The sequence below is a fragment of the Thermobia domestica genome, chromosome 10 (genome assembly GCF_964235325.1).
Source record: "Thermobia domestica chromosome 10, izTheDome1.hap1.1, whole genome shotgun sequence".
NCBI lineage: Eukaryota > Metazoa > Arthropoda > Insecta > Zygentoma > Lepismatidae > Thermobia > Thermobia domestica.
Window position 1 is genome coordinate 101,686,233 of NC_137463.1, and position 14,042 is coordinate 101,700,274.

A 14,042-nucleotide genomic window follows, 5' to 3' on the forward strand; every position below is an offset into this window, starting at 1 on the left:
TAAAGCGACCCTCCACTGTAGTTTTATGATCAGTATACCGCTATAGTCAGGACTGAGGTTATCTACCTTAGATTTTACTATAAAATCAAACGATAAAATGTTAAATCAGACGCCAAGAAATCAAATACAACATTGTGCATGAAAATACACTAAGAACTTAATGACATATTCAATTCAGACACCCATCAAGTTCCATGTCGAAAATGTAACTTTGTTTGAAACAATAAAATTATTGAATTGTATAAATAAGTTCTAATAAAAATGTTATATGTTTCCTTCTTACATGCCAAAAGCAAATGAATACATGTAATTACTATAAATTAAGGAGAATTAAGATAAATAGAATCAGGACCAGCCTAAGAGCAAAATGCTGTGTGTGCAAGAATGAGTGTCTTACAATGAAAATGGGTATAGAAAACTCTCCAATGTTTTCAAGTACCATTTTTATTTGTTGAACAAAAGTTATTAACATATTCAAATGGCTAACTTACATTCAAAATTATCATATTAATTTATACCATATTAGTTTTTAATTTTTTTCTCATTTCTGCGCCCTTCTCAAAATCGCATATATGCGACCGCACACGCCTTAAGCCGACCCTGAATAGAATAGACAGAAAAATATATTTTGTTTAATTTTTTAAAATATAGGATTGAGGGAAATTTCTCACATTTCCCTCCTTGTCGTTCTGCATTTGGAACAGTCTTCTAAGAATTGCTGCTGATCACTCGTACAAAAGTGACCGAAATTAATGTTACGTACCAAATCACAGAAGAATACAGCGAACCAGTATGCAAATGGGTTCACTCCTGACACAAACTGCAAATGTTTTGATTTGGACTCTCGTTCTTCAACAAGAAAAATGGTAAACGCAGCAGGAACAAAACTTATTGCAAATGCCATGCAAACGACTTGAATGAAGGATGACTTTTTCTGGAATCTGTAACGAAAATAAATCACAAATCAATTACTGCGAAGTTAATTTTATAACACTACATGAAAATACTAGTATTTAGAATTGGCTATTTCAAAACTTCTTTCTACCAAAACTTGAAATACGTATAAAGAAACTGAAACTTTCTATTAAAAAATGAAATCTTTAAGTTTTACGTCCCACGATTATGCAGGATAGGCTAAAGTAGACGATGATAATGAGAAATGAATGAAATGGTGGAATGAAGAAAGTGAGAGGAAACGGAAGAAACCAGAGGAAACCCACGCACACTGTCTTTGTCCACCACAAGATCACTTGGTGCAAGCTAGGATCGAACCAAGTACCCATTCACCATTGATGAACGCTCTACCACTGAGCCTCCGCGGCCCCATCACTATTATTAAACAGAAGTCTGAGGAATATCAATGTTATTTAAAAAAAGGCAAGTAATAAAACATTTCGGCAATTGATTTCTGTTAGTGAACAACAAAATCCATAGGCGAGAAAAACCGTCGGTCGCAACCGTTCCGTACTTATGGGGGGTAGGGGCACTAGCAACACAAACACGTTGTGGATAATGAGACGAAATATGGATCGAGTTCGATGAAAATATGCATAGAAGCGCAATTAAATGTATACTACAATGTGACATTACATTCGACAATACTTTGATAAGTAAGGGCAGAGGCGTAGAACATAATGACAGAGGACGAGGGCGGGTAAGTGTGGAGTTTTTTTTTTTTTTTTTTTTTAAGCCTCCACTTTCCCCTGCCTTTGCCATTTCATATGGTCTTATTAAATGGCAGACGCTACTGCCTCTTACTCGTAATTCTCTCTCTACTACTTTTTTTTCCCCGTATGATTTCTCTCCTCTTTTTATGATTGGCCTCAGTTAGGGTGAGGCGAGGCTTACCTTTTATTGGCATGATACCTAAAACAAAATTTAAATCATGCCCTATTCTTTATTTTTTCTTTATTTTTTCTTGTTGTTTTATTTCCTTTTTTAGAAAAATTTGAAAAGATACACAAAGACACATACACACACACACATACTACATACATATACATGAGCAGGAAACACCTTGCATAAAATGTTAAGGTAAGCTGAAAAGAGAAAAGAAATAATTAGTAAACAATTTAAACAAGTATTACCAGGTTCTTTTTTTTTCTTTAAATAGTTATCTCCCCTGTATGAATTTATTTCTTGGTGTTATTCATACCTGTCTTTCCCACTAAAAAGAAAATTCTTTGAAAGGAAATCGGACTTCCAGATTTCCAATTTTTCGTTAGTTGTTAGTTCTGGAAATCAACATCAGAACTGTTTTGGTCTGTCTGAATTTCTCTCACCAGCTTTGTAAAGTCTTCTTATTTTCTTTCTTCTTCTAAAACACTTGTTATATTTTAAAATCCTGCCACCACTAGCAAAACACTAAACAAGGCACTATACACTAACACAAATAAGGAACGTGAAGGTTTAAGTTCTGGAATTGTCATCAGAACTTAGTTTTTTTTTCTGTTTGATTAGTTTACTTTCTTCTAATTCTTTATTTCTTTATATTTACAATATAGGGTGTGGGTCTTGTTAATTTCTTCTTCTTTCATCGTTTCTTTCCTTCCACAAGTTTCTTGATACATGTCTTGCAACAAATTGTAATTTTCCTAATTTCATTTTATCGTTTATTAAAGTTTGTATATTATCCCTTTTTAATTGGTCTCTTATTTCTCTTATTTTGTTATTTGTTATGTAATTATTGCAATTCCAGAAGACATGTTCTGGTGTTTGTACTTCATTACACGTACATTTATCGTCATTAATTATATTAAGTCTTCTCAGATGAGATTTATACGGTCCATGTCCCGAGATGTATTCTATTAATTCACTGCTTATTGTTCCCATTTCTTCTCTTATTTTTAAGTTTGGGATAATGGTTCTTGTTCTTTGTCCCTTTATCGAATCCCTCCATTCATCTTCCCACTTCCGTTTAATCAGTTTGTTAATATCGTCTTCGGTGCTTGGCAATTCTCCCGTAATTTCCAATATCTTCGTTCTCTCATTATTCTGTAGCCACGTCTTAATACATCTTCTTAATATCTGAAGGTGTATGGGTTCTTCATTGGCCAATAGTTGTATTGTTTCTGCAGAGATAGTTTTTATGATGCCATGGGTTCTAATTAGCATTAATCGCTGCACTCTTATTAATTTTTGCCTTAAGTTTTTGTTTAGAAACAGTCTATGACCCCAGATTCCGGCACAATATTGTGCAATAGCCATTAGAATAGCTTTGTTATACAATTTAAAAATTTTTCTGTCAATTTTAAAATCTTTCATAGCCACTGTTAAGAGTTTGTTGGCTATTTTTTTCATCTTCTCTGTTGTTTCAGTTATATGTTTTTCGTAGTTTAGTCGTTTGTCTAGCCATACACCTAAATATTTGAATTCATTCACAATTCCTATTTTAGTGTTCCTAATTTTGATTATGGGTTCTCTCTGTAGAGTTTGGCCAAATACTGTAATTTTCGTTTTATTAACCGATAGAGTTAATTTATTTTCTATACACCATCTTTCTAGATTTTCTAATATTATATTTCCTTTTTGCTCTATTTGTCTTCTTGAGGATGCTGTCATCACAATTGCTAAATCGTCCGCATATCCAACTACACCTAATGTTTCTTTTAGATTGTTTAGTTTTCTTAAACATGGTTGGAAAGTAATGTCCCACATTGTAGGTCCGCATATTGAACCCTGTGGGCATCCTTTGGTGCTTATTGTTGTTATGTCTTTTCCTGGAGATTTTAATGTAATCGTTCTGTCAGTACAGTAATCCAGCATGATGTTGTAAAGAGCTTTACTAATTTTTAGTTTTTTGAGTTCTTTAAATAGTGCGGGCCACCATAGATTGTCAAAAGCACCACTAATGTCGGCATAAATAACAACTTGGTACTTCTCCAGTTTACCTTCTTCTATGAGGTCAATTAGTCTTTTTACAGCTGTTTCGGTGCTTTTTCCTTTTCTGAAACCATATTGCAATTTGTCATTATTTAAAATTCTGTTTTTGTTTATTCTTTCCACAATGGTTCGTTCGAAAAGTTTACTTATTACATTTAATAAGCAGATAGGTCGATAAGATTTTGGATCGTCATTTTTCTTGTCATCTGACTTTTTGAATATGATTAAATTTGCTTGTTTCCACCTTTTTGGAATTTGTCCGTTTTTAAAACACAAGTTGAAGAGTTTTGCTAGGTATGGTGCCCATGTGTCAGCATTATGTTTAAAAATTTCCGATTTTATTCCATCCGGTCCAGGAGCTTTTTTGCTTTTAAGTCGTTTTATGTTATTTATTATTTCTTGGTTTTCTATTACTTCTATTCTGTCTTCTAAAGGTGGTAATTGCATTTCTCTTCTTATGAAACTTTGTGAGTTATTATCTTCTTCAGGTATATCCTGTGGTAAAAGAGATTTTATTAGATAGTCTATTGTTTCTTCCCAATTATTTGTATATGTACCATTTGTTCTTTTTAGAGTTGAGAGGGTGGTAGGTATTTTAACTTTATTACTTATAATTTTGTAGGGTTCACCCCAAGGATCTAGATTTAAATTAGTTTCAATGTATGTTTTCCAGCTGTTTTTCTTTGATTCTATTATTTTCTTTTCATATTTTTGTTTTAACTCTCTATATTTGTTTAATCTGTTTTGTCTTAGATTATTTTCTGATGTATGTTGATAAAGTTTTCTAGCTTTACGTGTTTTTCTTTTCAGGTCTTGTAATTCATTGGTCCAGAAGGTATTTGTTTTCGTGTGTAATCCTTTAGTTGTCTTTTTTGTTCTTGTTGAGCTTTTAATTGCTAATTTTATTGTATCTTCTATTTTCTGGGCTAATTCATCTAAGTTGCTCTCTTCTTCTATCTGTGGTAGATTTATCGTTTGCCAGAACTTTGTCCAATATTCTTCTCTGCGTTATATATTAATGTTTCGTCTGAAGATTGAAAATAATTTGTTTCTTCTTGTTTGGTTGGTTTTACGATATCAAATATTATTATATTATGATCGCTTATTGTTGCTGAATCAAGTACTTTCCAATTTTTTATTTTATTACTCAATCTTGTAGAAGCTATTGTCTGATCAATGTTTGATTCCCCCTGACTGTTCTTAAATGTTGGTGGATTCCCTTCCTCATTTATTATTATTAGGTTATTATTCATGACCAATTCTTCAACCCTTTCCCCTCTATTGTCCGTTTTATTGCCGTGCCATAGTGTTGATTTGGCATTTGAATCCATGCATATTAAGATGTTCTCTTCTTTGTACATTTGACAAAATCTTTCTATATTATCCAAAAAAGGTTGTATGTCCATGCAAAATTGACAATAACAGTTGATTAATTTAATGTTCCCTAGATTCGTTCTCAATTCCACACATACAGTCCAATTATTTCCAAATTGTGTTATATTTAATGTTTTGATGTTTTTATTTCTGTTAATGATTGCAGCTTTTGGTTTCTCACCTACGTTTTGAGGAATCTGGATCTCTCCTGTGTGGTTTTTCGCAATAATTGTTTCACAGTCTCCCATGTTAATCAACTTGTCATTTCTTGTGTAAGGCTCTTGTACAACTATTATGTCTGCTTCTACTTTATTTGCTAGTTCTTTAATTTCATCCATAGCCGTCTTTGCTCCCATAGCGTTGATTTGAATGATTGTTAATTTTTCTTCATTTAAGAAATTTGTCATAAAATGCTTTTGAGTTTGTCATAATTTATCTTAAAATTGTTTTTTTTTTTTCTGTATTTAAAAGTCGATTTTTGCGATTGTGCGCTCGTATAGCATTTTATATGTTGCACACTCTTGTTCGGTATTAACATTGCACTTTTTCTTTCTCTTGGTGCATGGGATACAAACCTTGGCTTTATCTTTATTCACACATCCCGACTTATCGTGCCCCCCCTGTCCACAGAAAAAACAAACTTTCTCTTCTTTGCAGTGTTTACTGATGTGACCATAATCAAGACAAATATTGCATTTTGAGACAGTAATAAAGTCTTTTATTCCATGAGCTTCGAACATTAGATATACTCGTCCTTCTTTCAAAAGTTTTCTTCTGATTTGGGAAGTTGCTTCAATAACTAGATGACATTTATTTTGGTTTTTTGGTCCGGTTCTAAATCTAGGTTTAATTTCTTTGATTGCTTCTGTCATTTCTTGCTCTTCAAAATTTTGCTCCACTAAAGTTTCGACGATCTCTTCATCTTTGAAATCAGCTGGAATGTTGTATATAATCAATAATGGTTTCTTCTTCTTCGGTTTTTCTACTACAACGGTTTCGTTTAGTTTCTTGTTATTTACTAAGCTTCTCATGTCTTTTTCAGTGGCTGTTTCTACAATGATTGCATTTTTCATTGTTTTAACCGATGAAATTTTGATTTTCTCTTTAGCTGGATTGACAGCTTGAAACAATTTTCTCTTTACCTCCTTTATTTCCTCATTCCCATTCGCTTTTAGAAAGATGGTTGGTTTTTGTTTCGTTCGTGCTTGTTCAATTTCCTGAGTTCTTTTACTTGTTTGTACTTGTTCCTGTGATCCTGTAAGGATTGCGGAATACAGTGGCCTCTCTTCTGTGGCTTTTCCCTTGTCGTTTTGTAATTTGGTGATTTCGATCTTTAATTTTTCATTTTCCTCTCTGAGCTTATTTATTTCGGTTCTTAGGTATTGGTTGACACCTTCTGTTTTTGATTGTTTCATTAACCATTTGGCTAAATGCTTCTTGATGCTTTTAGCTATTGTTGAACTGGCTTTGCTTTTTCTGACTGCTTGGTCAACAAAATCCATGGCCGTTTCGTAGTCCTTACTAATTTCAACATCGTTGTCTTCTTCTTGATCCTTTTCTCCTTCGACCTCATCCCCAGAGATATTTCCCTCTTGCTCATTTAAACTCATGCTGACATTGAGTTTGGTTGGTGAAACTTCTTTTTTCCCTTTTCCACTCCTTTCCTCCTCACCTGGTGTATCTACCTTTCGTTTTTCACTAAATGTCTTTCCTTTATCTTCTGGATTCTCTCTTTGAGTTGTGTTTGATCTGGTTCTGTTCACTTGTGCGTTAGAGTTGGTTGTTTGTCTTTGTTCCTGTTCGTACTTATCTAGCATATCCTCATAAGAACTGCCCGAAAAGTTTGGCCTCCTATCCATTGGAATTTTGGCTTGTATCTTTGTTTCCCTATGATTATATTTAGTTTAGTTAGTTTGGAAAATGCAACCCGTGTGTCCCTAAGAACGTAGTAGCCGCATCTCCTGTATGTGTACTAGTTTCCCGCCAATTTTCCCCCCAATAAAAGCAAAAGGGGTTATATGTTTAAAGGTATTACTCACTATTGCACCACACTGCACCAAAACTAAAACTTCAACTCACACAAACACTCACTGTTGTTTCTCAGGATCCACTGATTACACCCCGTGCTTTTGCATGTATACAAAAGCACGTGTTTTTACTCACTCATTCACAAGATACTATGTAGTACTATAAACTGCACACGTAGTATTTTCTTCCATTTACACTTCACACACAAACTAAAAAGAAGAAAAAAAATGTTTTCTTGAAGAAAGATGATTCTGCGTCTATCGAACGATAAAAGTCTTTGCTCTTCTTTTCAGCAAGATTGCAGTTTTTACTTTCTAGAGGAAGGAATTTCCTGACGACTTATCAACAGAAAATGTCTTCAATATTGCACTGTAACTTTTAGAAATTGTTATTGTTCTTGTTAATATTTTAAAAACAATGTTTTTTTCTCTAGATTTCACTACACGTAAATGGTCACTTGATGTTCACGAGCTTGTGGGTCAGCGGATAATAGCCTGCTTCCCCTACAACCTCTTTTTTCGATATATTCTTCCAGAGCAACATAGCACACGTCACTCGCGGTTGGTTACACGTTACACGTTACAAGTGTGGAGTATAGCGTAGGGGAAAATTCCATAGACGGTATGAACACATACGAGTGTGACTTGAGGTGAATAGCATAGTAATATATCATGGAATGGCCAAGTACATGGGTGGAGAGTAGAAAGGCTAGGGAGCAACGAACTGGTCTTTTAACGTATAGTGGTATATTGGGCTTTCTGTGACTTGCCCTCTCCCTCTCACTGTCAGCATTCAAATGCGGTCCGTCGTCCTTTCCACTGTAGCATCAAATTACCAGCACTAATCAAGAATAAATCCCGAATGATAGTCAGCCTAGAGACGATACTTTTGTTAGACGTTATCACAGCTATGTACACCTTGTCTCAAAAAGGTTGAGCGCATTCTTTATTGGTGTTTTGAGGCAAAAATTTTCTAAGTCCAGCTTCGGGTATCTTCGGAAAAAGTAAGCCAGGTTCGAACCTCCAAGCCAGCCTTTGCAATCGGGAAAAAGTTTGCAGATGTGTTTTTCTTCTTTTAAATATAATAAGACTTGTTACCAAGTGTTAAAAAAAGCAACATTGATTGAAATACTTAATGATACAATTTTTCGAAACCTTTTATTAATATGAGCACATACTTGTTTGTCATTTAGCTCTCTATACGTAATGGAACATTTAAATACGTTAAAGAATCTTTCCATATGTAAAAGAATGCTCAAAGTTAAGAAATAGAACATAATTATCGCCTGAGTACTAAAATAAAAGTCAAAGTAGAACAGAAACAGCGTTTGTAATGGATATGAATGTCATAATTATCTTGAGATAAGTTATACATCGCTAGAAGCTTAGTTCTAGAAGTCCTTGTGTTAGCTCATTGGTAAGCTGTCGGATTTCAAATCATAAGGTTGTGAGTTCGATTCTCGTCTGGTTCAGTACTATTTTTTAAAATTATATTTTCCGCAATGCATGAAAAATTATATAAAATAATTACATTAAAATACATAAGTTGTTTATATATAAAACATAATAATTGCAGAACATAGTAATTATTATGTTTAAAATATAACATCTGAGATAATTTTCACAGTAGGTCGGTATTATATATGAGAATGTTAAATACAAGTTAGGAAAATCGTTTAATAGCAATAAATAAGTTATGTAGTGTATTTATTTGCAGCTATTTGTCATACAGATTTAACTTCTCAATATTCTCATTACAGTATGTTATTTATATTCGTGAAATACAGTATATTCCTACGGATATAGAAAGTGTATAAACAGAGTATCCAAAGTCGTATCCTGCTTCAAAACACATAACTTTTCCCGATCCCCTTAACGTCACGGGAAGAAACACAAATTCTCTTTAGAACGGAATGTCGTTACTTAGAGTCTCATTCGAATACGTTGAATATGCTTTTGTGTATTCATCTCTCTCTCTCTCTCTCTCTCTCTCTTTGGCTTTGTTTATGTGTGTGTGTGTGTGTGTTGCGGAATATCCCAAGTTGAATACAACATTTGCAAAGTATATGAGCATCATTGTCATCGAATACCAGAAATTGAAAGTCGTGTTTCTTCAGGTTGGGTTTGCGTGTTCATGTTAGCTCACTGGTAGAGTACGGACTTGCCACTGAAGAGGTCTTGAGTTCAAAACCTACAGCTAATTATCATTATTTTGTTAGTAGGATTGCACAGAAATCGGATACAAGGAGTGGTTTACTTCTAGAAATATTTTCAGAAGCGTTTAGGTAGCCCTGAAAAGGGCTGTTTTTGGGAGTTAAGGCGGGTACATTAATATTGTGTCCAAGACCCTTCTGAATTTATTACACGCTCCATTCTTCTGGGCATGGAATCTATTACATGGGTGACAAATCTATCTCCTTCCCCTACCTCCAGCCATGCTTCGGAAACAAGATGCCATAGGTCATCCTGAGTTCTTGGTGGATCTGCCTCAGGCCAACTTTCCCTTAGAGTACGCTTCACTTCTGCCCACATATTTTCCATGAGATTGAGGTCTGCTCCACGAGGCGGCCAGTCGATTAAATCAATCTCAGGGTGCCCTGCGAACCATTCCTGAACCACACGGGAAGTATGTATTGGCGACTGGTATTGCTGGAACTGAATTACACCATCAGGCTGAAATACTCGTACAGATGGCACCATGATATTACTGATAATGTCTAAATACTGAGCATTGTCCAGATGTCCTTCAATTCTATGAAGCTGTCCTGCTCCGCGACTGGAAATCCAACCCCAACATAAAATAGATACATGGCCACTGCGATTGCAAGCAGCCACATATCCATGGTCATATCGGGTGCCTCTCGGACGATACACAAAACGGCGTCCCTCCTTTGATATTGTGAATATGGATTCATCTGAGAAAACTACGTTTTCCCAATTGAGACCCACATTCGCCTGTGCAAACGCGAGACGGTAAATTTTGTGGTCGTCTGAGAGTTTTTCCTTCACGGCAGCAACACTGCCACGTAACCCAGCATGACGAAGCCTTCGCAGAGCTGTATGCTTACTACCAGGAAAGAGAGAAGCTTCCCTTAGCTGTCTAGACGCCCTTAGTGGGTCTAACCGGGCTTCGTTTACTAATCTCGCATCTTGGGCTTCGGTTGACACATGCGGACGACCAGGAGATCGTAAATTACCAGTCTGACCTGTAGCACCATATTTCCGAATCCATCGCCTTCCTGTAGAGGCCGGGACACCTACTCGCCTGCTAGCTGCAGTTGCAGAATAACCTTCCAACTCCCATAAAGTAATTACTGCTGTACGTCTATCCATAGTTACCAATGTTCTGAGCTGTGAGAAGGAAGCAATAGGTAAAAGCTAGTACCTGACGTGTGATTGGTTACTTGCACGACACGCCTATTGTGGGGAACAGCGTTGCCAGATCTAGCATAATGATGCTAGATCTAGCATAATTTGCATGTCTCTAGCATCTAGCATCTTGCTTTTAGAATCCTGCCCAAATCTAGCACAATTTCAGCAAGTTATCAAAAAGCCGTAAAACATGGAGATGAGAAAGAAGTTGGTCGTGGGAAGAAAAAGAACGGCAGAAATGTATCCTCTTCCAGTGATTCATACACTCGGTAAACCATACAGGCAGTCTTATTTTCCGAAGTAAGTTCGGAACGGCTTTGGGCTTTTTTTTGTGGCTCCACCCAGGGTTTTCTAATCCTTTAACTCCGAGACATGGGCGGAGCTATTGGGGCCATTCTCCCCCCAACTTTTTGACAACTTCACCATCTTTATTTCTGACTTCATGATCATATTTATTCCTGAAATGACAGCTCCGAGACCGACCAAAAATCTGCCCCCTCCCCTAGCAGACGATTCCCAACTCCGCTTATGCTGCGAAGTAATTTTCTTTCAAAATATGTAAACAAAAACTTTGCATTCATTTATACGATATATACGCCATTGAGTCTGGCAACGACTGCAGTAATTAGTTGAGTTAAAATTTTGGTGTGTGAAGTATTGAGTTCTATCCATGCATTCTTGCTCTCTGTGTACTTTAAGTTACGTTATCGTATCTCAACTTCGTTTTTTTTAACTCCTGAATTAGTAATTATGAGGATCTAGCATAATTTGACCGAATCTAGCATAAGTTCGATCAGGTTTTGGAATAATTCCGAGCTGTGAGTCTGGCAACGCTGGTGGCGAACGACTTGGTCAACGACTCGCGAAAGAAATCTGAAAATGGTGCGCCGTAATAATAATATTAAAAACAGTTTTTATAAAGGAATATTAATACAAACGAAAAGCTGTCTATAGAATGAATTGTTATACTGACTATACCATATACGATATAACATATACCATATACCAAACAGATTGAGCGATATGATGATAGCTGTTTTGAGATGAACACTTTCGAATTCCAACTTCGGGTATCTTCGGAAAACAGTAAACTAAAGCTGCTGGTTCGAACCTCCAAAGCCAACCTTAGTAATCGGAAAAAGATGTACAGATATGTTTTTCCTTCTGTTAAATATAATAAGACATGGTGAAATGGTATTAAGTGTAGAAAAAAGTAACATTGATTGAAATACTTAATGATACAATATTTCGAGACTATGTATTCACACTCTCGTTTCGTCATTGTGATTTCCATACGGAAAAGAGCATTTACGTATGAGCTCAGTTATATTTCAGAAGCAGCTTCCGAAAAGCGGTCATGTTAGCTCAGTGGTACACCACCGAGCGTTTAAATCGTGAGTTCGATACCCGTTCAGGTGAGATTCTTTTATGATATTCTACTTTCCTCAATGCATGAAAATTATGTAAAATAGTTTCATTACAATTCATCAGTTGTATATATCAGTTGAATATATATATATTCATATCATTTCACGACATTAGTAATTCTTATCTTTAAAATATAACATCTGAGGTATTCGCAGAACGTCGGTGTGTTATGTGTGAATATTGAATACAAATTTAAAAAATCGTGTAATAGCAATAAATAAGTTATGTAATGTATTTATTTGCAGCTACTTTCATCGCAGATAACTTCTCAATATTCGCATTACAGCAGTTAGGTAGAGCATATCGAAAATCGGATCGTGGTTCAAGACAAAAAACTAGCTAGCCCCAAACTGTCACGTAAGAAATTCACGAATCGCAAAAGTAAAGTGAAGAGATTGAGAGCGGTAATTCCTTAATCGCTCTCTCTCAACTCTCTCTTATCTGCATTTATACATATAAAAGTGTATGTATGTATGTTCCATCATAACTCATGTATGCTTAGAGCAGGGTTTCTCAACCTGGGAGTCGCGGCCCCTAGGGGATCGCGAAGATAGGCGGAAGAGATAAATATAGTTAGAATCTAATACCAGAAATTATTTTTAAATATTATTTTTAATTTTGTTCTGATAGGCATACTTTTATTTTTTATACACACTGTAAAGAACAATAAAAAATAAGTCTATTGAACATTTTCAAAGGGTGTAGAATTCGTGTTACTATTCGGTTCAAAGTCTCTTGTCGTCGCGAATTCTGTCGAGAAATTTGAAGCTTAAAATATACAAAACGATAATCATGCCTGTTGTTCTGTATGGTTGCGAAACATGGTCGCTTACTCTGAGGGAAGAACATAGACTGAAAGTATTTGAGAACAAGATCCTTAGACGAATATTCCCAAGAGGAACGGGAATGGGGAATGGCGGAAACTTCATAACGAGGAACTACATAATTTATACGGTTACCCAACATTGTTAGGGTCGTCAAGTCTAGGAGGCTTAGGTGGGCAGGTCATGTAGCTAGAATGGAAGAAAGTAGAAACGCTTTCAAAGTCTTGACTGGAAGACCAAACGGAAAATGACCATTAGGAAGACCTAGGCGCAGATGGGAGGGCAATATTAAGATGGATCTCGCTGAGATAAGAATACAAAGTAGAAACTGGATCCAATTGGCTAAGGATAGAAGTCAGTGTAGAGCTTTTGTGAACGCGGCATTGAACCTCCGGGCTCCATAGGCCATAGAGTTAGTTAGTTAGTAGAGTTGTTTAAAAATGAATTTAAAACAAAGAGGTATGATATAAAACTAATGAGAACTGTATATAGAAATACTAGAAAAATACACATGAAACAAAACCTGCACATTGAAATACAATTAAAATTAAAACCTAATGAGATACCTAAGCATGGTGTAATTTCACTAGTGCAGCAATGCCCGGTTCAATCTTCATGACGAACATTATCAAGCCATTTTCAACTGATAAGCGATTTCTTATCTTTGTTTTTATGTTTACCATAAAAAAAAACACTTTCGCACAAGTACGATATAGCAAATGGAATTATTACTTTTAAAGCAGCAATCACCACACCAGTATATTCTTCTCTCCTCATCAGGCAGAACTTGTCGAAGTCTTCGTTACAGAAAACCAGTTGCGAAGACTTGTCGCATGATCATTCTATTATTTGGTCAAGAAGTTGTGGGCTTAGATTGGATACGTTAATGGCCTCTTGAATGAAGGAGTTTAACATCCATCTTGAACCAGCACCTTCGTGGTTCGGAATATAGATATTACAGTTACTGTATCCACTGTCAGTGCCGGGCGCCGAAAAAAGGGGCCACACATTTCGGAGGAAGTGTGTTACTCATGTTAGGAAAGTGCATGTGCACATGTGTAAAATAGAAGGAAAAACGTAATAAAATGTGCTCAAAATTAAAGAAAGGTAGAGTTTATTTTGAAAATGTTATTGA

General features: G+C 35.7%; 1 protein-coding gene across 2 annotated transcripts in view; it reads right to left on the minus strand.

Moving 5' to 3' along the window:
• LOC145662607 (phospholipid-transporting ATPase ABCA1-like) overlaps window positions 1-14,042 on the minus strand; it is a 1,231,974-nt gene that overhangs the window by 216,872 nt on the left and 1,001,060 nt on the right. For both annotated transcript variants that reach the window (XM_081728328.1, XM_081728326.1), the window contains one exon: window positions 764-941. In XM_081728328.1, coding sequence (XP_081584454.1) covers window positions 764-941 — 178 coding nt within the window. The remainder of the gene's footprint in view (window positions 1-763; window positions 942-14,042) is intronic.